Source organism: Geotrypetes seraphini, chromosome 12 (assembly GCF_902459505.1).
Source record: "Geotrypetes seraphini chromosome 12, aGeoSer1.1, whole genome shotgun sequence".
NCBI lineage: Eukaryota > Metazoa > Chordata > Amphibia > Gymnophiona > Dermophiidae > Geotrypetes > Geotrypetes seraphini.
In genome coordinates, this window is record NC_047095.1 from 68,657,109 (window position 1) to 68,684,111 (window position 27,003).

At 41.6% G+C, this 27,003-nt stretch overlaps 1 protein-coding gene across 3 annotated transcripts in view; it reads right to left on the reverse strand.

Moving 5' to 3' along the window:
- The window catches only part of MAST2 (microtubule associated serine/threonine kinase 2), a 354,118-nt gene that overhangs the window by 140,270 nt on the left and 186,845 nt on the right, over positions 1-27,003 (reverse strand). For all 3 annotated transcript variants that reach the window (XM_033915410.1, XM_033915412.1, XM_033915409.1), the window contains 4 exons: positions 26,589-26,671; positions 25,036-25,244; positions 16,525-16,663; positions 5,686-5,818 (listed from right to left, as the gene is read on the reverse strand). In XM_033915410.1, the coding sequence (XP_033771301.1) occupies positions 5,686-5,818; positions 16,525-16,663; positions 25,036-25,244; positions 26,589-26,671 (564 nt within the window). The remainder of the gene's footprint in view (positions 1-5,685; positions 5,819-16,524; positions 16,664-25,035; positions 25,245-26,588; positions 26,672-27,003) is intronic.

Here is a 27,003-nt window from a genome sequence, read left to right on the forward strand (position 1 = left end):
TTGTGAAAAGGGGAATGCTTGCTATGGGTCTGTAATTGGATGTTAGTGCTGTTGAGGTTTTTTGATCTTTGGGTATCGGAGTAACTAGTATGTGTCCCATATCCTTGTTTAATGTTCCATTTGTAAGGGCAGTTGTTAACCATGTGAATAGTTCCATTTTGAAGTCTGGGGGAGCAACTGTCATGATTTTGGGGAGCATTCGTCGAGAAGGCAGTTAGATTTGGAGTAGTTGTTGAATAAACTTAGGAACTGGTGCCAGTTTGGGAATTCGAAGTGATCCCAATTCATGTCTGCTCTGGGAACCTGATCATGGGGTTCAAGGTTGTGGGTGTAGGTAGAGTAGTTCTTAGGTCAGTGATTTTATTTTTAAAAAAGTTAGCTAGGGTTTGAGCGGATGGGGTGCTCTCATTGTCCTTTTTCAGGATTCGTGTTGTGTCTGTTAACGTTTTTACTAGTTTGAATAATTCTTTACTGTTTATTTTTGTTGAACCAATTTTTTGTGCGTAGTGCTTTGTGCGTTATTCTTTGATCAGATTTTTGTATATTTTCATTTTTTGTTTCCAGTTTGTCTTGTCTATTTCTTTGTTTTTTGCCAGATTCTTTCCAATTTTCTTAGTTCCTGTTTGTTGGTTAGTAGTTCTAAGTCGAACCATTCGTTTGGTGGTCTATCTTTCTTTTTGTATGTTTGGTATGGGGCTATTTGGTCTAAGAGGTCTTTACTAAACTTTTCCCATCTTGTTGGGAATTCCTGTATTTCGTTGGTTGTGGGACGTAGCTCATAGTGAGCCCAGAATTCTGTTGGGTTTATGGTACCACGACTGGTAATTGTTTTTGTGTTTCTACTTTTGTATTTCGGTTGAGAGCTCTTTTTTTGCCAGTGTAGGTTGAAATTGCCAATATAGTGGTCTGACCAGATGCATTTTTTTCCAGGTCCCTGTGTAGTATTGTATTTTTGGATCAAGGGTTTCTTTTTGAGAGAAAGTAATTATGTCTAGTTTTTGTCCTTTTTCATGGGTTATCTCTGTGTCTGGAATTGGAAAATTGAGTGACATTAGGAAGTTGGCAATTTTGGTTACTTCTGGTTTTCCCTTTTGTTCTAGGTGTATGTTTATATCCCCAGAAGTAGATTGTATGATCCTTTTAGTGTATTTACGGTTAGGAATTCGATGGCGTTTGACCATTTTTTGGGTGGGATAACCACCCGCGAATACAAGATATTCAGAAAAGAAATAAAAACGATGCTCTTCAAGAAATCACTGAAACACTCTTAACATCTCAATTACCTTCCATCCTCCTGCCTTTACCACGCCCCACAGATAATGTTCTTCTCAACTTCTCTTGAATTTACCAATGATCTTCTATTGTAACCCACCATTTATAACTCTTTGGTAATCCGCCTTCTCAACTTCTCTTGAATTCACCAATGATCTTATATTGTAACCCATCATTTATAACTCTTTGGTAATCCGCCTTTAACCGCAAGGTAATGGCGGAATAGAAATCTCTAATGTAATGTAATATAAAATAGAGTAGTAGTCAGTGATTCTTCTAATTTGGCATTAGTGATTTTACAAGTTAGTATTTCTAGGTTTTCTGATGTTTTGGAGTCTGTCTTACTGTAGTTAAAGGGTTCTTTTAGTATAATCGCTAGGCCGCCTCCTTTTTTCCAGCTTCTTGATAGTGGGAGTATTTTGTATCCCTGTGGTAGAATTTCTTTCATGATAATGTCTGTGTAGAGACAATCCATGTTTCTGTTAGAAATAGGAAATCTGGCTTTGTTTGCAATATCCAGTCGTTTATAACGTGTGCTTTGTTTCTCACGGAGCGGGTATTTAGATAGTATCCCGTGATGTTTTCATAGTTGGATGGGGTGCGAGTTTCAGAATATATTAACTTTTATAGGTTTCTGTTTTTGGTCTGGTTCCTGTATGGTTTGCGGGGTTTGCGGTTGGTGTTTATCACTGGGATTTGGAGTGGGCCTTGCTATGGATAGATTTTTAGTAGTTGGTGAGAGTTTGTTGATTTGGATAGTTTGGCTGGTCTGTGCCAGGAGGGATAGTTGTGAATAGGTTGATGGGATTTGTTTTCAATGGCCCAGTATCTAGAGAAGATTAGGTACAGTATCCCTAGTAGTAGTTGGTTTTTGTTAAAAATTGCCATGTTGTGTGAGGTGTAGTGGAATGTAAGTTGTATCAGGTAGCAGTGGGCAGTACAGGCTACACATGCGGTAGTAGGCTATGCATGCGGTAACAGTCCTGGGCAGTACCGACTATACATGCGGTAGCAGTCTAAACATGCGGTGGCAGGCTCTACATGCGGTAAACAGGCTATACATGCAGTCTATACAAGCTATGCATATAGTCTATGGTGTTGTACAGGCTATATATGCAGGCTATACTGTCTATACAGGCTATACATGCGGTAGTAGGTTATACATGTGGTAACAGGTTGTACATGCAGTCTATAGCCCAAAAGCAGATCCACAATTAGCCCAAAATCTACAAATCTACAATTAGCCCAAAAGCAGATCTAATCAAGGATTGGCTGATTAAAGAACAACTAAGCTGCCTCTTCTTAGTCGAAACCTGGCTAACATCCTACTCAGACCCATGCATAACTGAATTTTGCACCAAAGGATACAAACTAGAGCTGGTTTGTCGAGAAAACAAACGAGGGGGAGGACTAGCTATTCTAGTAAAAAACGACCTCAACCTAAAAGTCCTACACAAACACTCAACCCCTCATTTGGACCTTCTAGCTTGTCAACTCTCCGACAACACACTCAAAGGCATCTTGAATTGCCTGCTATGCTACATCACGCCAGGAAAATGGAACGCCTCAAAACTTGAACTCGAAGAATTCATATTCCAGAACTCTCTAACCTGCACACATAATTTGCTCCTTGGAGACATAAATCTCCACCTCGAGGACCACACTTCCAAACAAGTAGAGGATATACTCTCATACCTCGACGCCCTGTCCTACCAGATTCCCAATCCTGAACCCACGCACGAAAAAGGCCACCAACTTGATATCGCTGCGTTCACGTCTCATAACCTCCACACCCCAAGGAGGTTGTGTGGTGCAGTGGTTGGATCTACAGCCTCAGCACCCTGGGGTTGTGGGTTCAAACCCCGTGCTGCTCCTTGTGACCCTGAGCAAGTCACTCAGTCCTCCATAGCCCCAGGTACGTTAGCTAGATTGTGAGCCCACCAGGACAGATAGGGAAAATGCTTGAGTACCTGATTGTAAAACCGCTTAGATAACCTTGATAGGCGGTATATAAAAATCCTAATAATAATAATAATAAACAAATATCCACATCACCAATGGTACCTGGCATCCCTCTCTTTGGTCAGACCATTACAAATATACTTTCACCATCAACTGGCCTCAAAATAACTTAAAATCCGAGCCCCCAAAAACAACCTTCAAATCTAGACAGAAAATTGAACCTGCCACATTCTGGGATAAAGTGGACCCTGCAATCGTCTCCATTGACCCTACAGATTTTGTAATCCATTGGTGTACCCTAAGTTAAACAACCTTGAATGAGCTAGCCCCAGAAAAAACCAAACACAGAACCTGCAGACCCTCCGTCAAATGATTCGACTCTGAACTTCTCCTATTAAAAAGGCATTGCAGACAACTTGAAAGATCCTGGAGAAAAAAGAAACAAGATCAAACCAAAACTGCTTGGAGAAACCAAATCAAACAATATAACATCAAACTTAAGGAAAAAAGCAAAGCATACTACTCTAAACTAATTGGCACCAACACCCCTGACACAAAAACACTCTTCAACCTAGTAAAAAAACTTACAGATACGGAAACTTACGGATACAGATACGGAAACTTACGGATAGCCACTCAAGGCAATAAACCACCAACAGCTTCCCAACTAGCAGACCACTTCAAACACAAGATCAATTGTTAACCACAACATCTGACCTCAAAGCATTCCGTAAAGAAATCAAAACACTTCTATTCAAAAAGTATATACAATCTACTTAATCTCCCCCGCCTCCTATTCCCCTCTTTAACTTGACCAAGTACAGCCCACTCCCTGGTACCATATCCTCAATCGTCCCAAAAAAAAAAAAAGGGTAACCGGAAACCCAAGTAATCAACCTAAAACCTAATATCTCCTACCGAAACCAGCTATCTACCAATGTAAGGAAGCAGAATATTTTTCTATGTAACGTAACCTGAAATAATTTCCAATGTAATTTAATCTGTATCCTCAATTTGTACCTGTACCAGAAATTTTCCAATGTAATGTATCCTCCTGGAAATATCCAGCTCTCTTTTTATGTAATCCGCTTTGAACCGCAAGGTACAAGCGGAATAGAAATCACTACTGTAATGCAATGTAATCTATACATGCGGTAACAGGTTGTAGATGCAGTCTATACAAGCTATACATGCAGTCTATACATGTTATGCAGTTTATACTTGGTATACAGGCTATACATGCAGTCTATACAAGCTATACAAGCAGTCTATACATGCGGTAGCAAGCTGTACATGTAGGCTATAATTATAGATTATACAGGCTGGTTATTTCTTTGATGGTAAATAAGGAGTCAATAGGGAAGTCCTGACTATTCAAGGAGATCGATGAGTCTTTGATTTTATCGTTAGGGCTTGCCAGGAAAAATTTAGTTTTGTCAGTATTGAGCTTCAATTTGAATTCGGTCATCCATAGTTCGATTTCCTTTAGAATGGATGATAGATGAATCTTTGTCTTGGAGGTCAGAGTAGTAAGGGAAATAACAATGGTGATATCGTCCGCATAGATATAACATTTAACCTTTAAGCTTTGTAATAAGTTCCCCAATGAGGCAAAGTAGATGTTGAACAATGTGGGGGAAAGAGGGGAGCCCTGCGGGACTCCGCAAGAGTTAGCCCAACTATAGGACTTTTTATTGTCACTGTAGACTTGATATGACCGTTTGCTCAAAAAAACCCAAAACCATTTTAACACATTACCTGAAAGACCAATTGACTCCAGACAATCAATCAGAATAGCGTGGTCAACTAGATCGAAGGCACTACTTAAGTCTAGTTGTAGAATAAGAGCACTGGTACCCTGACTGAATAAGGTATGGAGGAAGTCCAGTACTGATGCCAAGACAGTTTCAGTGCTGAATCCAAAATGAAAACCAGACTGTTTGTCATGCAGTATGCTAAATTTGTCCAGATACATTACTAGTTCCTAGTTGACCAGTCCTTCCATTAGCTTGACGAATAAAGGAGTGCTCGCAATTGGTCTGTAATTAGATGTCAGTTTGGTAGATTCTTTAGGGTTTTTTACGATTGGGGTGACCAAAATCTGGCCTAGATCCTCAGGGAAAGTATCGGTTAGTAAGAGAGAAGAGAGCCAGTTGTATAACTTGGCTTTGAAAGAGACTGGAGCGACTTTCATAATGTTTGGGGGGCAGCAGTCTAATCTGCAGTAGGAAATGGCGTATTTCGCGTAATGTTTGGAGAATTGTTGCTAGGATGGTGTAGTGAAGTTATTCCAGGCCATATCTACCCTAGGGTCATCTTTGTGTTGGGCAACCGGTTAGTTCAAGTGTTTGGTTGAGGAGCCTGCTAGTTTGGACCCTTCAGGAGCATTCCAAAGGACTAAAGTGTACAATCTTTGGGCAATCACTAGAGCAATTCCAATTGCCTGCTTACCTGCTTATCCAGGAATTCCCTGGCATCTTTTTCAATATGTCCCTCATATAGGTTAGTGGTCAAACTCATGAGTCCAATTTTAGAGAGCCCAAAGTCTGTTAACTTAATGTGACCCATTGATGTAATCAGTAGACTGGAAAAAGAGAGAAAATATAATGTATTTCACTTCTGGAACAGAAATTACATCTTAATGTAAAATTTAGAAATAAGGGAGAAAGGAAAAGCAAGAAGCAAGGAGAAGGAAAGTGAAAGAGGGGTAAACAACTAGACAAAAAAAGAGAGCATTGGCATTATTTCCTTCAGAAAGAGCGTTGAATCCAATTGTTTTACAAAGAGACAACAAATAGCCTATTTAAAATCAGAAGCAGTGAGGGAGAGATTTGCAATTGCTGCTTTTATAATTGTATTTTAAGTTCTATAATCCTATTTTTTTGTTTTAATTAGAATTTACTCTGTAATTTATTATTTTCTTTGTATTTTTACTTTGTAATTGATGATGGAATTCTTTTCTTTGTTGTTTAGTACTATGTAAACCACTATGATGATATATCAAACAGCGGTCTATATATACTAATAAACAAACAAACATCATCTATGAAGCAGAACTGGTAAAAACCACAGACTACAAAACCTTCAAAAAAGAAACAGAAACCCTACTCTTAAAAAAAAAATATATATATATATATATATCCTATATAATAAAAGGCTAACTCACGCATGCGCACTCCTATTTGCGTGCTTCCATGATCAGTAGTTCCGTGGCCGCATGAGTGCGCATGCGCGAGTCCCCAGCCTTACTTTCCAGCACCTACCACTCGCCGAAGCGCTGGCTCCCATGGAGATGTTGTTTTTCTGTTTGGAGCTGCGGCGGCGTCTTTTCTCGGGAGCCGCACCAGCATCACAGACAAGGCTTCCGACACTGGTGCGCCTCTTGAGGGAGACTGCCGCGGCGGCTTTGGACAGAGAGGTAGCATTTTCGTGGGAGCCGGCCTTCGGAGAGGCTCGAGAGTGTGCATGCGCGGCCGATCAGCGCCCTCACCACCTCTGCAAGTTGAGAGGTATCGTGGCCGGTCAGCGCCCCCACCACCCCGAAGATGCACACAGTAGCAGCAGGGCCATCGTCAAAGGGAACACAAAACATGGCAGAAATTAAGAGTAATCAACAATTCCTCTTGCTTCTCACCTCAGAATCCAGGGTCCCGGTTGATAACGAAAAGGCAGAGCAAGGAGACCACAATCACAGTAAGCACGCGTTCGGGGCATTAGTGAGCAGGGTTGCCATGGAAACCCCGCTCGAGTCAAGTAGAACCCTTAGACTGGAGGAGAAAAAATCTCAAAAGGTACAAAAAGTCTCCCCCACCCCAAAAAAAGATGTTAACAGAATAGGAGGGAAGAGACAACTGGAACTAACCGCCTTAATAAGTGATTAAATGAAGTCCAATGTTATAGTGAAGGAAAGCCCTCAGTCACACAGCTAACCTGGGGAAAAGTAAGAAAACAGCTGTACCCTTGGGGTTTTCTTACTTTTCCCCAGGTTAGCTGTGTGACTGAGGGCTTTCCTTCACTATAACATTGGACTTCATTTACTCACTTATTAAGGGGTTAGTTCCAGTTGTCTCTTCCCTCCTATTCTGTTAACATCTTTTTTGGGGGTGGGGGAGATTTTTTGTACCTATGGAAACCCAGCTGGCATAACAAAAATGATGCAGTCGCAAGGGTCAGTGAAAGGGGATGAGGAGTGACATGCATAGCAGGGGCTTAGAGGGCAAGAGAGCTGCAGTTGGAGAGACTGAGGAAGGGAATGTTCAGATAAAGAAGAACTGAGACTGAAGAAGGAATAAAAATTAAAAAAAAAAGGAAGAGACACCTACAGGGAAACACAGGATCAGGAGCATACAGAGAAAACAGGAGAACGTAGAGGTTTGCAGGAATCAGGAGCATATAGATAAAGGAGAGCAAAAAGAGCAAAGAGACTGGGAATGATAAAGAGCAGAGATGCTTGCAGGGAGAAAAAGCGAGGCAGTAATGTTACAGCTGGAGAGTGCAGAATGAGGAAGAAAGCAGAGACAGCGCTACACAGGGAAATGGAGGGGAGAGAGACAGAAAGAAAAAGACAGACAGACATATATTCTAGCACCCGTTAATGTAACGGGCTTAACGACTAGTATATATATAAAACCAATATAACACAACCAGACATGTCCCAAACTCTTCCTGCAATACTATCTACTTCTTAGCAAATTAGAAAATGTTCAAACTATTCCTTAAGTACTTCTTATTATCTTAACAATATGTAATTCTTAATATCATAACAATTCCTATGTAATCCGCCTTGAACCACAAGGTAAAGGCGGAATAGAAATCACTAATGTATTGTAATGTAAATGCAGTAAATGGTAGAGGATGACAAAATCATTTCACTGTTTTTTGCCCTTCCTCCTTTCCTCTGTGGCCTATTTCTCCTTCCAAGCACCTGCTGTCAAGCTCTATGTCTTCTCTCTCTTTGAAAGCAGCAAAGCAGCCCCAGCTTCTACTGCTTTCTGTGTACTCTGCCTGTGACTACAGCTGCATCATTCCCTTCCTGTGCATGTGGACCATAAAACCAGGGCACATTCACTGTTTGACCAGTCACACAGCACAGTTACTTACCGTAACAGGTGTTATCCAAGGACAGCAGGCAGATATTCTCACATGTGGGTGATGTCATCCAAGGAGCCCCGGTACGGTCAGCTGCAAAAGTTAGCAACTGACTGCACCGCGCAAGCGTCTTCCTGCCCGACACAGGTGCGTGGATCCTCAGTTCAGTAAGCCAGCTAAGAAGCCAACCAGGGGAGGTGGGTGGGATGTGAGAATCTCTGCCTGCTGTCCCTGGATATCACCTGTTACGGTAACTGTGCTTTATCCCAGGACAAGCAGGCAGCATATTCTCACATGTGGGTGACCTCCAAGCTAACCAGAATGGGATGGAGGGGAAAGTTGGCATTTAGGAAAACAAATTTTACATTACTGCTTGGCTGAAGTGCCCAGCCCGTTTGGAAAAAGATTACAGACAGTAATGAGAGGCAAAAGTATGAACCGATGACCAAGTAGCAGCTTTACAGATCTCATCAATAGGGGTAGAGCGAAGAAAAGTTACTGAAGCAGCCACTGCTCGAACCTTATCTGTGACTCGACTCCCCAGTTGTAGCCAAGCCTGAGCATAACAGAACGAGATGCACGCAGCCAACCAATTAGGAATCATTCTCTTGGAAACAGGATAACTCAACTTGTTAGGATCAAAGGAGACAAAAAGTTGAGATGCTGTTCTATGCGGTTTTGTCCTGTTGAGATAGTAGGCCAATGCTCGCTTACAGTCCAGACTGTGAAGAGCCGTTTCTCCCAAATGAGAATGAGGCTTAGGAAAGAATGGAAGAACAATTGATTGATTGAGATGAAATTCAGTGACAACCTTAGGAAGGTACTTCGGATGAGTGCAAAGCACAACCTTGTCATGATGGAACACTGCAAATGGTGGGTCTGCCACTAGCGCTTGAAGTTCACTTACTCTTCTGGCAGAAGTGAGAGAAATGAGAAAGACAACTTTCCAAGTAAGGTATTTGAGATGAGCCATAGACATTGGTTCAAATGGAGGTTTCATCAACTTAGTAAGAACCACATTGAGATCCCAAACCACTAGAGGTGGTTTGATATTGAAAAGTCCTTTCATGAATCTGGAGATAAGAGCATGAGCAGTAAGAGGTTTACCATCCACTGGTTGATGAAAGGCAGTGATAGAACTGAGATTGATGCTAATGGATGTGGATTTGAGGCCAGAGTCAGATAAATGAAGAAGATAATCACAGAATAACTGTCTGCTAACCTAAAGGCCTGGAACAGTTAATTTTCAGCAGAGGCCCTTCCTACTTGCATGTGGTGACTGGAAATCACTGCAGGGAGATCGTTGCTGTAGGCAGGACCAGTGGAGGCATGGTTGATCGCTGCTGGTTGTTGCCTAGGATGGGGCAGAGTCTACTCTCTCATTGGGGAGGAGCTGGTGGTGTCTCTGGATCCGTGGAGTGGGACCGTGCTGTGGACGCCTCCTCCTGGTTGTCTGATAGAGGCAAAGTGCTGTATTCTTCAAGAGCTGCCCATGAGCATCCGCTGCTCACCGAGAGCAGTGCGGACCAGTGTCGCCATGAAATTTCCCACCCCTGATTTTCAACGGATGCCCTCTTGTTGCCGTGGGTCCTTTAAGGAAAAAGAGATCCTCTTCCACCTCAATACGGCCTTTAACATATTTGAACGTCTCGATCATGTCTCCCCTCTCTCTGCATTCCTCGAGTGAGTACAGCTGCAACTTACCCAGTCGTTCCTCATACGGGAGATCCTTGAGTCCTGAGACCATCCGACTTGACTCTCCGCACATCTTTTTGATAATGCGGCCTCCAGAATTGTACACAGTATTCCAGATGGGGTCTCACCATGGATCTGTACAACGGCATTATGTCCTCGGGCTTACGGCTGACGAAACTTTTACGGATATAGCCCATGATTTGTCTAGCCCTGGATGAAGCTTTCTCCACTTGATTGGCAGTCTTCATGTCTTCGCTAATGATCACCCCCAAGTCACGTTCTGCTACAGTCCTTGCTAGGATCTCACCATTTAAGGTGTAAGTCCTGCATGGATTTTTGCCGCCAAGGTGCATGACCTTGCATTTTTTGGCATTGAAACTTAGTTGCCAAGTCTTTGACCAATGCTCCAGCAGGAGTAAGTCCTGCATCATACTGTCTGGCATTGAGTTTTTGTCGGGCACTGTGCTTTCATCTGTTGTGCGGTTGCCTACTATGTTGCAAAGTTTGGCATCATCGGCGAATAATGTAATTTTACCTCGAAGCCCCTCAGCCAAGTCTCTTACAAAGATGTTAAATAGAATCGGGCCCAAGACCGAGCCCTGCAGCACTCTGCTGATCACCTCCGTCGTATCGGAGAGGGTACCGTTTACCACTACCCTCTGAAGTCTACCTTTAAGCCAGTCCCTAACCCATGCGGTTAATGTTTCACCCAGTCCTATCGAACCCATCTTGCTCAATAACCTGCGGTGTGGGACGCTATCAAATGCTTTGCTGAAGTCCAAGTACACGACGTCCAGGGACTCCCCTATATCCAGCTTTCTTGTTACCCAGTCAAAGAAGCCGATCAGATTTGATTGGCAGGACCTTCCCTTCGTAAAACCATGTTGATGGGGATCTCGTAGATTCTCTTCGTTCAGGATCGTATCCAATTGGTATTTGTACAGTCTTCTAATTTAAAAGATATATGGCGTATTCTTCATTTTAATGATCGAGAATTTTCTTTTTGTTCACATGTTCATAAATCATTTTCAAGAATTGATTATGTTTTTATTTCAGATAATTTAGTACATCAAGTTACACAAGACTCCATTGATCCTATCATTTTGTCTGATCATGGGGGGGGGAGTGTGGGTTGAATTTAATGTTATTGGTCAAGATAATAGTAGACCAATATGGAGATTTGATAATGCTTTGCTTGCTGATCAAAAATTTTGTGAGGAATTTCAACTAAAGATGGATGAATATTTTCAAATTAATAATACAGAAGAAATTTCTATGGAAACTTTATGGGATGCTTTTAAGGTAACGATGAGAGGACATATTATTTCATACTCAGCTCATGTTAAAAAGCAAATAAAAAAGCAATTTTTTAGTTTAGAACGGGAAATAAAACTTTTAGAAGCAAAATTGGTTGATAAATGGTAGCATTCCACATTGCAAGCTCTTTTAAAATTTAAATGTTAATTACAATGGGATTTCTTCTAAGTTAATAAGAAATGATATTTTTTCGCAGCAAGCTCTGTATTATGGAAGCTCTAATAAGGCGGGAAGTTTATTGGCTAATTATCTTAAGTAAAGAAAAGGAAAACAAAGATTAGTATAATTAAAGATGAAAAAGGCGATACACATTCTCAAATTGGTCCTATTTTAAAACAATTTTTAAATTTTTATAAAGCCCTTTATTCTTCTGAGCCTTATTTAGATAGGGAAAAGGATGGCTTTGAATTTTTAAATTTAATTGAGGGTCCAAAAGTTCCTGATCATATAAAAAGAAGTTTAGAAGAACCTATATCACTAAAAGAATTACAAACAGCATTGAAGTCTCTTAGAGTTGGGACCATTCCAGGTGGTGATGGCTATACTGTAGAGTTTTATAAGTCTTTTCAAATTATCTTGTTGCCCCATTTATTAAATTTATATTTGACCCAACTGAATAAAGGTTGTATTACAGGTACTATGGCAGAATCATTAACTATTGTTTTACCGAAGCCAAATAAAGATGCCACATTGGTTTCAAATTACAGGCCTATTTCTTTAATTAATGTTGATGGGAAATTAGAAACATAGAACATGACGGCAGAAAAGGGCCTACGGCACAACAAGTCTGCCCACTCAAATAACCCTCCCCTCTAAGTTCCTCTTTGAAGTGAGTCCACATGTTGATCCCATTTGATCTTATAGAAACATAGAATAATTGGCTAAACTTTTAGCCTTACATTTGAAAAAGGCTCTACATAATTGGAATGCACCAAACGGGTTTTGTTGCTCAGAGACACTCTTCTAATAATACTAGATTGGCTCTTCAGATGTTATATTTAACAAAAGACCTAAAAGACCCGGCCTTCTCTTTGTCCTTAGATGCGGAAAAGGCTTTTGATCTGGTAGAATGAGTCTTATGTACCAGGCTATGGAATGGTTTGGTATGGGTTCAGGTTTTATACAAATGATTCAAGCGTTGTATAGCTCCCCTGTTGCTAGATTATATATTAATAATAATTTTTCAGAATCTTTTAAGTTGCAAAGGGGGGTTAGACAAGGTTGTCCTTTGTCTCCTTTGCTTTTTGATACAGTACTTGAACCCTTGTTATTAGCTATTCAACAGGTAGGGGAGATACAAGGTATTCCGTATTCTGGAAAAGAATATAAGGTATCTGCTTATGCAGATGATATACTGCTTCATTTGAGGAATCCTGAAACAACCATTCCATGTTTGCTTGATTTGATTGAGAAGTTTGAGAAATTCTCAGGATATAAAATAAATTGGAATAAGTCAGAAATTTTTCCTTTAAATGTGCATTGTATAAAAAGTTTATTTGATTCATTTCCTTTTATTTGGAAGGAGAAAGGAATAAAATATTTAGGTATCTGAATAAAAAACACATTTGAGGAGACAATGAAAGTGAATGAAAAAACTTTATTACAAAAGGTTACAGAATTGTGTGAACAATGGAATCCGTTGCATCTGTCTTGGTGGGAAGAGTCCAAACTGTAAAGATCATGATATTGCCTGTGGTTTGTTACCAAATGGGTATGATACCAGTTTTTTTTCAGGGGTCTTTTTATAAAAAGTTAAACAGTATTTTGTCTAAATTTATTTGGCTGGGTAAAAGAGTAAGAATTGCTTTAGTGACCTTACAAAAGCCAATTGCAGAGGGTGGGGTAAATTTTCCAAATTTCTATAGGTACCATCAATCCTATATCTTGCGCCAAGGTATGTATTGGGTCCTCCCAGAACTCATGGAAAAGCTACCTGATTGATTATGGTTAGAATGGCAGCTCATGTTTCCTATTAGGCTTCGTCATCTTCTCAGTATTAAAATGCCTAGGTTGCGGAAAAACAATAAGACATGGAAAACTTTAAGATATGTTAATCATTTAACACCTCTTCCAATTCAAAAATCTACATATCAAAATATCTGGCTAAACTCCAGGATCCAAATAGGCGGTTTTAAGATTGTCTGGAAGGATTGGATTAAAGCAGGTATACGAACCTTAAATGATGTTATAACTGATGGTAAACTGCTGGATTTTTCACAGTTGCAAATAAAATTTGGTCTTAATAAAAAACAAAGTTATAAATGGTTGCAACTGAAGCAGGCTATTCAGGCAGGGTTCCCTGAATGGAAATCTCTTAATAATCAATTTAGTTTAGATTTCTTATGCTTTCAGGCAGACTTCTTGGGTCACCAAGCCGCGCAGTGGTATAAATTATTATCTGGCTATATAAATAAGAAACCAAAGACTGGACTTAGAGATATTTGGAGCATTGAGATTAAGCATCAAATTAATGCATCTCAGTGGCTACGTATTTGGTCCTGGAGGATGAAATGTACAATGTCTGCTTCTATGAGGCAAACATGGTTTTTCCTGTTGCATAGAGCACTCTGGACCCTGTTCGTTTACAAAAATTGGACTGCTCTAGGTCTAATAGATGTTGGCATTGTCACCTTGATGCTGGAACTTTAGATCACTTATTGTTTTACTGTCCATTCATTAAAACTTTTGGGATATCTATTTGGGACCAAATAAATCATTTATTGGAAAATTATGTAGCACTATCATACGACACAATTTTATTTGGCATGCTGATGAGAGCTAAGCCTCAAATATCTGCTAATAATAAGCTTTTGATGATATTGACAGGAGTTGCCATTCAACAAATAACGTATAACTGGAAAGATTGTACAAGGCTTAATTACTGTTTCTGGTGGAATTCAGTATGTCATGTGTTTAAAATGGAAAGAGCGTTGGCAGTTCAGAAAGGTTACTATAATAAATTTAAGGATGTGTGGGGGCCATTATTAAATTATTATAATAAATAATTTACACTTTTCCCAATTTTAATTCTTATATAAGGATCGGGGGAGGGAGGGGTTGGATTTTCTATTAATAATATATATGAATGATAAGATATTATATTCATGTGGTATATATATATTTTTTTGTTGTATGTGAAAGTGGGAGGGGGTGGGGGTTAAATCTTTTTATTGAATGATATTGCAGTGTTTCAAGTGATATTATATTATAATTGTTTAATATTTTCTGTACACTAGATGTAAAGTATAAAATGAATAAAGAATTTTAAAAAATAAAAAATAAAAGGAATGTCATGTCTCGTTTAACACAACTGTTGTTGACGTTTCCAGCTGGTTTAAATTGTACTTTCTTGTAAGCCCTCTTGTTGGTAGCGAGACTTTCGGCTGTAGTCGACAACAGTTGTATTAAACGAGACATGACATTCCTTTTTTGAATTTTGGTTTGGTTTTGAATTTTGGTTGAATTTTGGTTGAATTCTTCAAATATTAGCATTCGTGATTCTTAAGACTCCTGAGGCAGACCTGTGGGCCGAAACATGTACATGTCGAGTCATTGAATCATTGAGTCATTGAATGTACCATTGTGACAATGGAGTAATAACGATCTTCACATTATCAGATGAGTTGGAGGACACTTTTTTAGTGCACATCATTCTGAAAAGCTCTGAGAACATATTAAATCGCTCTGAGTTCCAAAAGATTTATGTGACAGCGTTGTTCTCTTGGGGGGGGGGCAGTGACCTTGAGTGCAAAGGCCATCCAGATGAGCTCCCCAAGCATAGGTTGATGAATCCCTGGTCAGAACATTTTGATGAGGAGGCATGTGAAACAAAAGACTTCTGGAAAGATTGGAAGAGTTCATCCACCACTGAAACAACCGTCGGCTCAGGTTGGGTCGGTACTGGAGGAGTCAGTGTCAGGGTCAAGAGATGGAACATATCCCAGTACATCTCATGAAACAGAGCATCGAGCTTCTGTTGAAAAGTAAGCACTGGTACCTTTGGTTAGTTGCCAGTACCAATGGTGCTACAACTCATTCCAGAGAGGATGACTCGGATGACGATGCACCCCTCAATTTGGAAATGAGATGCATAAGGGGTCATCGCTTGGTTGGCATTACTGGACTTGATGCCTTAGTGACTTGCAACCCCATCTGGGAAGCTGTTGGCTTTTTAGCTAGCTTATCAGATGGAGCGACACCGGAGTCCATGTTGGTGCACTGGACAGCGTCGATGCCTTCGACATCAATGGTTGCGATGCCAAATCCCCCTCCATGCTGACACCAAACATTTATTGTTGAACAATGCGGTTTTTAATGGTGCACTTTTGAAGTGTGGAAGAACGCGCACAGACTGAACTCAATGCTCTAGACCAAGGCACTGTAAACACCAGTTGTGGGGGTCTGTGATGGAAATGGTCCTTTGGCACCAGACACACTTTTTAAAACCCGTTAACGGCCAGGACATTGATGGGATCACCGCTGAGGCAATAAAAGAGGCCCCGCTGGTCAAACCACTGAAAAGCAACGAATGGGGAAAAAACTAATCCCGAGTTTGTTTGTTTTTTTAAGAAAAAGAAATAAAGGGAAAAAACCCAAGAAGAATGAAAAAGAACACATGAGCGGGAAGGCAAAGGCAAAAAATGAAGGAACGTTTGAAAACATGACTTCTTAGCTCCGCGGAAAACTAAGAACTGAGGAGCCGCGCACCTACATTGGGCGGGAAGGCACTCGTGCATGTGCAGTGCAGTCAGTCACAAACTTTCTAAAGTTCTTAAAGTGCCAATGCACTTTTGCAGCTGTCCATACCGGGGCTCCATGGATGACGTCTCCCCATATGTGAAAATATGCTGCCTGCTTGTCCTGGGATAAACAATATTACTTTTAATCAGGAACTCATATTAGAGGCAATACTAGATCATAATACTCACAAGAAGGGAGAGGATGATGTTGTTTAAATAGCAGCAGCAGAGCCTGAGCCTTTTCTGTGGTTTGGAAGAACAAGGAGGTAAGTGATGGTGGGTGCTTGGATGGGATGATGGGGGGCAGGGAAGGGGGTAGTGACAATGAAGATCTGAAAATTGGAAGGGTACCAAATTTTGATGCTATCTAGGAGTAGCAATATTCCTTGCTCTACTCTCAATTTCAATGCCAATAAATTATATTTAATGTTCTAGCAAAATGAAGTCATACTTGTCTGGTTTCAGATCACGATGCACAATCCCATAATTGTGGAGATATTCCAATGCCAGAACAGTTTCTGCAAAGTACAACCTTGCCATATCAACAGACAAAGCTCCAATGTTCTTTAATAATGTTGCACAATCTCCTCCTGTAATATGAACCAGCAGAAACAAAAAAATTATGTCCTTACCTTGATAATATCTTTTCCAGTAGATAAGTGTGTCATTCTGGACAAGTGAGCTATCTCCCCATGGTAGCGAGCCATATGCAGAAGGAATCCACTCCAGATTTTTTTCTGTGATCCTCCTACTTCACCAGGAGCTACTGTCACCTGCAGTTAGTACCCAAGAATGCAAAAGCTCCATTGAAATTATGTGAAGAGAAAATGGGAAACTTCCCAAACCAATAAGCTGTTCTGTTTGAACATAATAACAGTTAAAAAAAAAAAAATCAATGAACAGATACTTTGCCTCGAAACCACAAACAGTACATCAGAAGAGGCAAGGGAGAAGTCCAATCAGCCAAGGAAAACTGTCTTTATTCAAAAAATACAAGTCCCAACAAAGATCCTAGTTTCGGCGTCCAAACGATGCCTTCCTCAGGGGACACAACTAAACATTAATAAAAAAAATAAGACAAAAGTGAATATAAAATATAAACAATAAAAGAAATATCAAAATGCATATGAACAGAACCAAAGCAACAAAATAAAAGTGCAAATTAATAAAACATATCACAAAGCATATCATAGAGCAAAGGATCAATTAAAATGCAATAGAACAAGGTCAGATCACCAAACGGAGGAATAATGGAACATTGCGCTATTTATATCCTTTATATTTTTTACATATTTAGTATCTGTTTTATATTATATATCTTATTGTTTATATTTTATATTCACACTTGTCTTATTTTCTATTAATGTTTAGTTGTGTCCCCTGAGGAAGGTGTCATTTGGACACTGAAACTAGGATCCTTGTTGGGACTTGTATTTTTTGAATAAAGACAGTTTTACTTGACTGACTGGACTCCTTCCTTGCCTCTTCTGCTGTACTGTTTGTGGTTTTGAGGCAAAGTGTTTCCTTCTTCCCTTTCAACAGCCAACAGAAGCATCAAAGGAATTCAGGTAGTACACTAAAGCATACTATACAGCATTCTTCAAGCCCAAAGGGCTGATTGGCATCCAAGAGATATACTTAGAGAAGAATAAACAGAATGAAACAAGAGGCAGGCGCAGAAAGCACAGGGTGGGAGTCTAGAACGACACACCTATCTACTGAAAAATATATTTTCAAGGTAAGGAGATAATCTGTTTTCCCAATGCAATAGGTGTTTCATTCTGAACAAGCGGGTCATACAAAAGCAGTCCCAGAAGGCTAGGGCAGGCTGACTGTGCTTAGTCTTATCAGACGCCTGGGAAAATCTAGACATGTCCTCGTTTTAGAGGACTCTCCGTGCTCACAGATGAACTTTCCAAAACCTGGCATTGGTCTGGCTATATCTGGAGGGCCTCTGAGCATGTGCGGATGACGCCACACACATCCACGCATGCTCCAGGACCTCCAGACACAACTAGAGTTCATCCGTAAGAAGATAGGAGGCTTTGTGGGGGCAAGACTTAGGGCAGAAATAGGAGGGGCTAGGGCAGGACTGGAGGTGGAATGGGGTGGGGTCCGGAAAAAATATGACCTTAATTGTGCTGGCCCATAACAGAGAAGCCAAAGGTTGAGTCATCTTGTGCCACAACGTCAGCTCTGTAAAACTTGGAAATGTATGCAGAGGGACCAAGTTGCAACTCTGTAAATCTCATCTGGTGAGACTGCCCTAGCCTCTGCCCATGATAAAGCACACTTCTAGTCAAATGATCCTTAAAAGAAACAGGAGACTTATTCCCACAGATAATGTAGGCTGACAAAATGGCCATATGGATTCATCTGGAAATCGTGGCCCTGGAAGTTGGCGTACCTCACTTAGATGAATGAGTCAGCACAAACAGATGGGCAGAGTCTAAACTTTCTTGTGACATCCACATAACAAAGAAGTACTCTTTTCATGTCTAATCTCTTCAAATGTGGTCCTGTTTCTTAGAACCTATGGATTGGAATACAGGTAAGCGGACTTCCTGATTAACATGAAATGCTGAAACCACCATCAACAGAAAAGAAGGAACAGTGTGTAGGGAGACTCTAGTTCCTGCGATTTTATAATTTAATTGGCAGATGGTGAAACAGCTGCTTTACGTTACTAGATGTTGAATGAGAGCAACATTGCCAAGTAAACAGGCATTTGGAGAGGTAGATCTCCTAAGAGCCATAGAAGACACATGTTGCTTTTGAGCAACAATGCCAAATAAAGGGATTAAGGAAAGAAAGAGGCTGGAGCTCCGAGACTTGTCTTGCTGAGGTCACCGTTACCAGAAAACAAGGTTGCTTACCTGTAACAGGTGTTCTCTGTAGACAGCAAGGGAATGCAGTCACACTTGATGGTGAAGTCTCTGACTGAGCCTAATGAGGTTGGTACTCTCTCCTAGCTATAGTAAGCTTTTGAGCTTACTGAGCATGTGCAGGATTGCCCTACTCCAAGAACCCCCTCCCCTCCTCCTGTCAGTTTCGTTCCTAGCTATAAAAGAGGAGATGAGGGGATGGTGGGCGGGTAAGTGTGACTGCAATCCCCTGCTGTCTACGGAGAACACCTGTTACAGGTAAGCAATCTTGCTTTCTCCGGAGACAGGCAGGGGATATGCTGTCCCACTTGATGTGAGTCCCAAGCTGAAGAAGCATATGGGAGATGGAAACAGTCTATAATGCAAATAGGTTACGTAAAACTGACTGTCCAAAGTGAACATCTTGAGCTAAACTTTGGTCTAAGCCAGGGGTAGGCAATTCCGGTCCTCGAGAGCCGGAGCCTGGTCAGGTTTTCAGGATATCCACAATGAATATGTATGAGATGGATTTGCATGCATTGCCTCCTTGAGATGCAAATCTATCTCATGCATATTTATTGTGGATATCCTGAAAACCTGACCTGACTCCAGCTCTCAAGGACATGAATTGCCTACCACTGGTCTAAGCAGTAGTGTTTGGTAAAAGTACGTACAGATGACCAGGTAGCTGCTTTGCAAATATCCTGGATTGGCATGGACCTCGTTTGCAACTGAGGCTGCTGCAGCTTGGTATAATGCAATAGGGAAGTGCCATCTTCCCCCTCCCCCGAGACCTCCCGCCCCCAAACTCAGATCCAGCCAAATAGGAGTATGATCTGACACAGCTAAGACTCCAATGGCATATTCTTGAACCGTATGAAACGAGGAGCTGGAAAGAAATATATAATCAATCCTCGAGGAAGTGTGATGCACCTTGGAGGTATGCATATAGTCCCACTCCCCTGGATATAAGGTGTGCCACACATCCACAAGATCAAGAGTAGGCAATCCATGATCCAAACGTGAAGATGGAGAGAGGGATCCCCCAGAGCAATCCCACTCATGATGCACCACAGTATTAAAGTCGCCCAAGATAATTTTATGCACTAATGCAGCATCTTGCAAGGGAAGCAATATACCTAGCAGTTTTTTCCAAAAAGGCACGCTGCGTAGTATTAGGTGCATAAATAGAAGCTAGAACTATCTTTTTCTAATATACCTTGTACCACTACATAGCGCCCTTCAGGGTCAGAAATAGCATGGGTCATCTGGAAAGGTATGGATTTATGGATAAAAAGAGCCACCCCTGCTTAAGCTTTAGAGGAAGAGGCAGAATAACATTGCCCCATCCAAGAGCGCTTCAGTTTACCATGTTCCAAGTCAGAAAGCTTGGTCTCTTGAAGTCCCACAATGTCAGCTTTCTGACAGGCTAGACATAGAAGTATCTTGGTATGTTTAACTGGAGAGTTAATCCCCGACACATTCCAAGACATACAACGAAGTCCTCTCTTAGGAATTATGGAACTAATTGAAAGGCAAAAAATGCACAGAATAATCTATATCCCCTGCCAAGGCGCCCAGCCTCACCCCGACAGGTAACCTCCAAAAATGTACACACACACAACATATTCACGTCCATATCAGGCCACACAACACTCCCTCCCGTTCTCCCAATCCCCCTCCCACTCCCATGAAACCCCACCATCCCTTCGTCCGCTCCACTAACCACCAAATCAGCATGGGGACCCCACTCATGCCAATAACCCTCCTTTCCCATTACCCAATATACTGAACCTTTAGCATAAAAATACAAAAGCAGATAACACATAATAGTACCACTTGCATTACAATAATACCAAGAAAGATCAGTGTCTTCTGAAAAAGAAAGCAAAAAGAAAATATAAATGGCAAGCAGCAATGCAGAGAGGCCCATCCAAGGCCAAACCCTGCAAGAATAGAAAAATCATAAAGGAGACAGCTTCCAAAGCATAAGTCTGGGAGCTAGGAGGCTGAAAAGAAAAAAAGCAGGCTTCCAGCCAACTCAGATCCCCACTACTCCAAAGAGGATCCCGGCCTAGGATCATATCACTCATAGCCACCATACCATGTTTAAGCACAAGTTCAAATACTGTCCGTTGGTTCTGGAAACCACTACCGAAGTTGGTCTTTAGCACTATCACAGGTGGCAAACACAAAAGGCTGTCCATTGTACACAACTCGAAGTTTAGGTGGAAATTGCAAAGTAAATCTTAGTTTCTTGTCAGCAAGCTGCTTACAAAATAGGTGAAAAACCCCTCCGCAAAGATGCCACGTGCGTCGAATAGTCTTGAAACAGTAGCACTTTGTGGTTTTGAAAGGTGAGGTCCTTCCTTTGACGATAAGATTTCATAAGCAGAGACGGAAAAAATGGTAGAAGGTATGGCTCCCTACTGCTGAGTTGAAGTAGAAGGGAGTACCAAGGTTGTCTCGGCCACCAAGGAGCTATCAGAATCATGGTGGCATGATCAGTCTTCAGCTTGACTATAGTCTTGAGGATAAGAGGGAATGGAAGAGATTCGTCCATTCATCCATACAGGAAGAGATTCGTCCATTCCAATAGAAAAGCATCTGCCTTGAGGCGATGAGGAGAGTATATCCTGGAGCAGAACTGAGGCAGTTTGTGGTTATGGGAAGATGCAAAGAGATCTATCAGAGGAGTTCCCCACTGAGAAAAAATGTGATGAAGAGGCGAGGAATTGAGTGTCCATTCGTGAGGTTGCAAAAGACGACTCAATTTGTCCACCAAACAGTTTTTCTCTCCTTCAACGTAGACAGCTCTGAGGAAGGTGTTGTGAAGGATTGTCCAATCCCAAACCTTCAGAGCTTCTTGGCAAAGAGGGAGAGATCCCGTTCCTCCCTGCTTGTTGACATAGTACATGGCGACTTGGTTGTCCGTCTGAATGAGGACTACCTGGTCGTGAAGATGTTGATAAGCTTTGAGAGCATTGAAGATCGCTGTGAGTTCCAACAGATTGATATGACACTGACGACCCATGCTGGACCAATGGCCTTGAGTACAGAGACTGTTGAGATGAGACCCCAAGTATAAGTTGAGGAATATGTCGTGAGACCTTCTGATGAGGGGGTGTCTGAAACAGTAAACCTCTGGAGAGATTGGAAGAGAGCATCCACCAGTGGAGAGACTGTCTCAACGAAGGAGTGACTGTAATGTGTTGAGAAAGTGGGTCGCAAGTCTGCGCCCACTGAGATGCCAGAGTCAACTGAGGAATTCTGAGGTGAAGTCTGGCAAAAGGAATCCTAAAGACTCGGCTCCTTGTATGGAGTTTGAGGATTCCACAGCAGACACTCGCAAAGACTCGACTCCTTGCATAGAGTGTGCAGATTCCACACCAGATACCCGCAAAGACTCGACTCCTTGCTTAGAGTGTGTAGACTCAGCTCGAGGCACAGACATGGACTCCACCTCGCAGGAGACTGCTGATTGCCCAGGCTGGACTGCAGGAAGCAGAGTCGAGGCAGAACTGTATTTGCTCAGTAACTGAACAAATTGCTGCTCTAACATGGTCTGGAGAGAAGCCTAAAATTGTGGATTAGAGTCTGAAACTGGACCACTTCCTGAGGCTATAGGTTCCGAGGTGGCAGTAGAAGCATGCTTCAACTTGGAGGATTGATGCTTGGATAGCTTGAGGACCACCGCAGGAACCTTCTGCTTAGGTATCTGACCTGAGGGAAGCTCAGGGGAAGATAAAGCAGGTGTACTCGAGGCCAAAGACGATCCGAACGAGGAAGGTCTGATGAGACTCGAGGTCGGAGTTGTGGAAACAGGAGGACCCCCCGTTGACTGAGTCAGAAGTCGAGGTCGAAGATGTTGTTGAAGAGTTCATCCTGAACAGCTTTTCTACTTGAATCCGACGACGTTTCAGGGCTCGAGGTTGAAGAGTAGCACAGTGCGTGCACGACTTCGGACTATGGTTAGGCCCGAGACAATGAAGACACCAGCGGTGTGGGTCCATGAGGAATATCACATGCTGGCAATGGCTATACTTCTTGAAGCCCATGACTGGCCAGGACATAGGAGGGAAGATAGCCGCTGTGAAGTTGAAGTCCGCAGGCTGCAGGCGCATGACCCGTCCCGCCAGTAAGCCAACGAAAAATTTAAACTTTTTTTTTGAACTAACAGAAAAGAAAGAAAGACACAGCGATTCGCAAAAGAAAATAACACAAACCACAGTGAAGAGAAGGCACAAAGCGAGCGAAGTTCAGTGCAGAGCGACAAAGTACAGACTTCTTGGCTCCGCAGAAAACTGAGAACTGAGGAGACTCGCCCTGTGCTGGGCAGAAAGGCGCATGTGCATGAGTTTCTGCAAGCAAATCTGCTTGCGAGGCTATCCGCATCCGGGCTCCGTGGATGACGACACCCATATGTGAGAATGAGCTGCCTGCTTGTCCTGGGATAATATGCTGCCTGCTTGTCCTGGGAAAAAACATCTTAGCTTTTTTACGAGCTTTCCCTGATGACAATAGCACCGACAAAGAGGAGTTGGAAAAAGTCGTTGATGCCTTTGGTGCTGGTGTTGATGTCTGTGTTGATCGATGTTGGTTATTGGCGTCTCTGGGCAGGTGATGTACTTATAACTGAACCAAAAAGCTTCTCAAATTGCAACTTTCTAGCCTACAAGAGCAGAGGATGCAGGAAATATTTTAATGATCAGGACCTAGGCACTGAATACACCAGTTATGTGGCTCCTTGCCTGAAATGGCACTGTGGCATTGAGTGAACCTTCTGAAATAGCTAGGAGCCTTGGACATCGAAGAAAAAAAACACAGAAGCAAGGTCAAAGGACTCTATAGTCTGGGAAAGTCGAGTAGATGGTATACCAAAGGTCCAAAAGAAAATATATATATATATATATATATATATATATATATATTTTTTTTTTTTTACTAAAGGAAATATAAGGAAAGAAATATGACAAAACGTGAAAGAAAAAATGAATGAGAAGGCATAAAAATATCATAAGTTTGAGGCGCTTAGAGAGATTCTAAGGAACAGCTGCTCAGCTCGACAGAAAACTGATGCCAGGTGGAAAAGCACCAGCATGTATGTGGTATGGGCAGCCTTAAAGTTTTAAAGTGATAGTATACTTTTTAACTGTCCGTGCTGGGTTCCGTAGATGACATCACCCACATGTGAGAATATATTGCCTGCTTGTCCTCAGGATCAAGGGATAGATGCTGGACCTATAGGAGGAAGAGATGCCAGACATTGGGGGAATTGGGAAAGGGGGGGGGGAGAGCTACAGGATGCATAGGGATAGGACATAGAGAGGCAATACTGGACACAAGGGGAGGGACAGAGGGTTATAGTGGATGGGACAAAGAGAAGATACGAACGGGGGGGGGGGAAATAGGGATAAGACACAGAGGAGAGACACTGGACAAGATGGACAGTGATACATAGAAAATATAAATCCTGGACACAGAGAAAGAAAAGTATTAAAATGACAGAAGACTATAAAGAAAACCAGTGAAAAACAGAAGAGACAGTAGGACCAAAGCAATGCTCCAACAACAAATATAGAAGAAATGTTTTGGGGTTTGTTTCCCACTGTAGGATGCTTGTATAAGCTGAAGAAGATTATTTTATTTGCTTCTACTTTATTTTAATTTTATCTGCATATGTGTAATTTTATCTGTAAATGTGTTATCTGTATATATGTTTTTGTAATCAGCTTTGAACATGTGGATAATTAAGTAGATTAGAAATTACCAAATTATGCCCCCTCTTACAAAAGCCTCCCACACTCATTTTCTCATTTTTATTCCTTTCTCCTCTTGTATACAATCTGAGTACCAGAGAAATATCTCTTCATATACCCCACTTTTACAAAACCACACAAGAAGTTTTTAGCACTAGCCAGCGCACTGAATGCCCTTTGCTACTCCGATGGTCATAGAGTTCCTGTGAGTGTATATGAAGAGATATTTCTCTGGTACTCAGATTATATACAAGAGAGGAAATGGATAAAAATGAGAAAAGGAGTGTGGGAGGCTTTACAAAAGAAAATTAACATTAGAATAGACTTTACAAAAAATACCTTCTACATATTCCATAACCATGCAAAGATGACGCTTGGTCTCAAAGGAGCAGAACATGCTGACCACAAAGGGATTCTCTGCAAAGGTAAGGATGTCTCTTTCCACAAATGCCTGCTGGATCTGATTCCTCAAGATCAGGTTCTGTTTGTTGATTTTCTTCATGGCAAAACGCTGACGTGTGTCCTTATGTCGCACCAAATATACAGCTCTAGAAATACAGGATGCATAGCATAATGGAGTCAGCAGTAATAGACAAAATACTTCTGAATTTATTTGCCATGGAAAAATGTGGTCTTATCTCTTAATTTTCTTTCCTTAAGTCCAACCAGACCAGTTTAGAATGCATGGGTTGTGTCCATTAGCCAGCTTATAAAGGCAGAGCCTTAACAGCTGTGAACTAGAGAGCTGCATGGGAACGGGGACAACGGGAATCCCGCGGGTTCCCCCTTCGGGTCACAGGGATCCCGTGGGGACGCCCCCCCTAGGGTCGCGGGGTTCCTGCGGGGTTGGATGTACTCGCGAAGCTTGTCTTCTCCCTATCTGCCCTGCCGCAGCACACAGCCGATCGGAAGTCTTCCACGATGTCAGCGGGAGGGCTTAAGCAAAGCCCTTCCTTCCTCCGACGTCAGCGCTGACATCGGGAAGACTTCCGGTTGGATGTGTGCTGCGGCAGGGCAGGTAGGGAAAGGCAGTGACGTACCAAGGAGGGGGGGGGAGGGTGGTTCGCCCCGGGTGCAGCCTTATGGGGGGTGCACAGCCAGCCAGGTCCCCTTACCTTTGTGGTGCTTCCCCCGACCGACAACAGGCACAGTCCGACACACCTCCCTGCCCTGTAGCCGCGAATCTAAATTACCGTCTTACAGCAGCTTCAATACTCCAGCTGCTGTAAGTAGGTAATTTAGATTTGCGGCTACAGGGCAGGGAGGTTTGTGTGTATATAAGATTTGTAAAGAATTCCATGTAACATGCTTTGCATGTTTTTTTTTTAAACAGCCATTTCCTTCTGTGAGTGACTTGTTGGTTTTTTCACAAAACAATTATTAACACTTAGTATTGTGGGAGCAAGTTTTTTTCAATATTTATTACAACTGATTTACTCTATCAAAAATTTTCTGGCAAAAACCATGACTTTTTTCTCAAATTTCATATTTATTTTATATTTGATACTCAGGGGTGGGAGAGGGGAAGTGTGTGTGTGTGTAGGGGGCGGGGAGTGAGTAAGGGAATAAGACACTCACCATTTCAGTAATGCTGAAACCAAACCAAAACTGGGTGTGTTCTAATGAAGTGAATAGCTAATTCTGTTTGAGCTTAGCTTGTGAGTCCACTAAGGACAGGTACCTGCATATAATGTATACAACACTGCAAACATCTAGTAGCACTATAGAAATGATTAGTACTACTAGTAGTAGTAGTAGTAGTAATACAGTAGTAGTTGTAGTTGAACCAATTGATGGGAAAAATCTAAAGCCATGATAGAGAAGGAGCCTTGCTGTCTAGCAATTTATTAGGTTGGATGAAAATGTTTTATGCTGTGGTCAGAAAACATTACCCATAAGCTCCATTGCTGATGAGTTTAATGTTCTCAAATTCTTCTTCAGATGGTTTTTTTGACTGCACCAAACTCCCTCGGTTCTGAAAAACCAAGGAAAAAATATTTCAAAAAAGATCATGTCAGCTCTCAACATTTTCATAAATCCTATAGTGTAAAAGATATCATGTATATGAATACTTTCTTAAAGGACAATAAACAACCTAATCTAGTTAACAATGAAAAGTTTAAAAATGGTAGTACTAGAAATATATATCTTCCATATAGAGAAGAACAAAAGCTTGGGTAAAGAGCAGTGCAAACTTCCCACAAATTTACACTGCACCAGTACACTTCTCCCTCCATATTCGCGGGGTTAGGGGATTAACATGACCGCAAATATTGGAAAACCACAAATAACTTTTTCATATGTTAT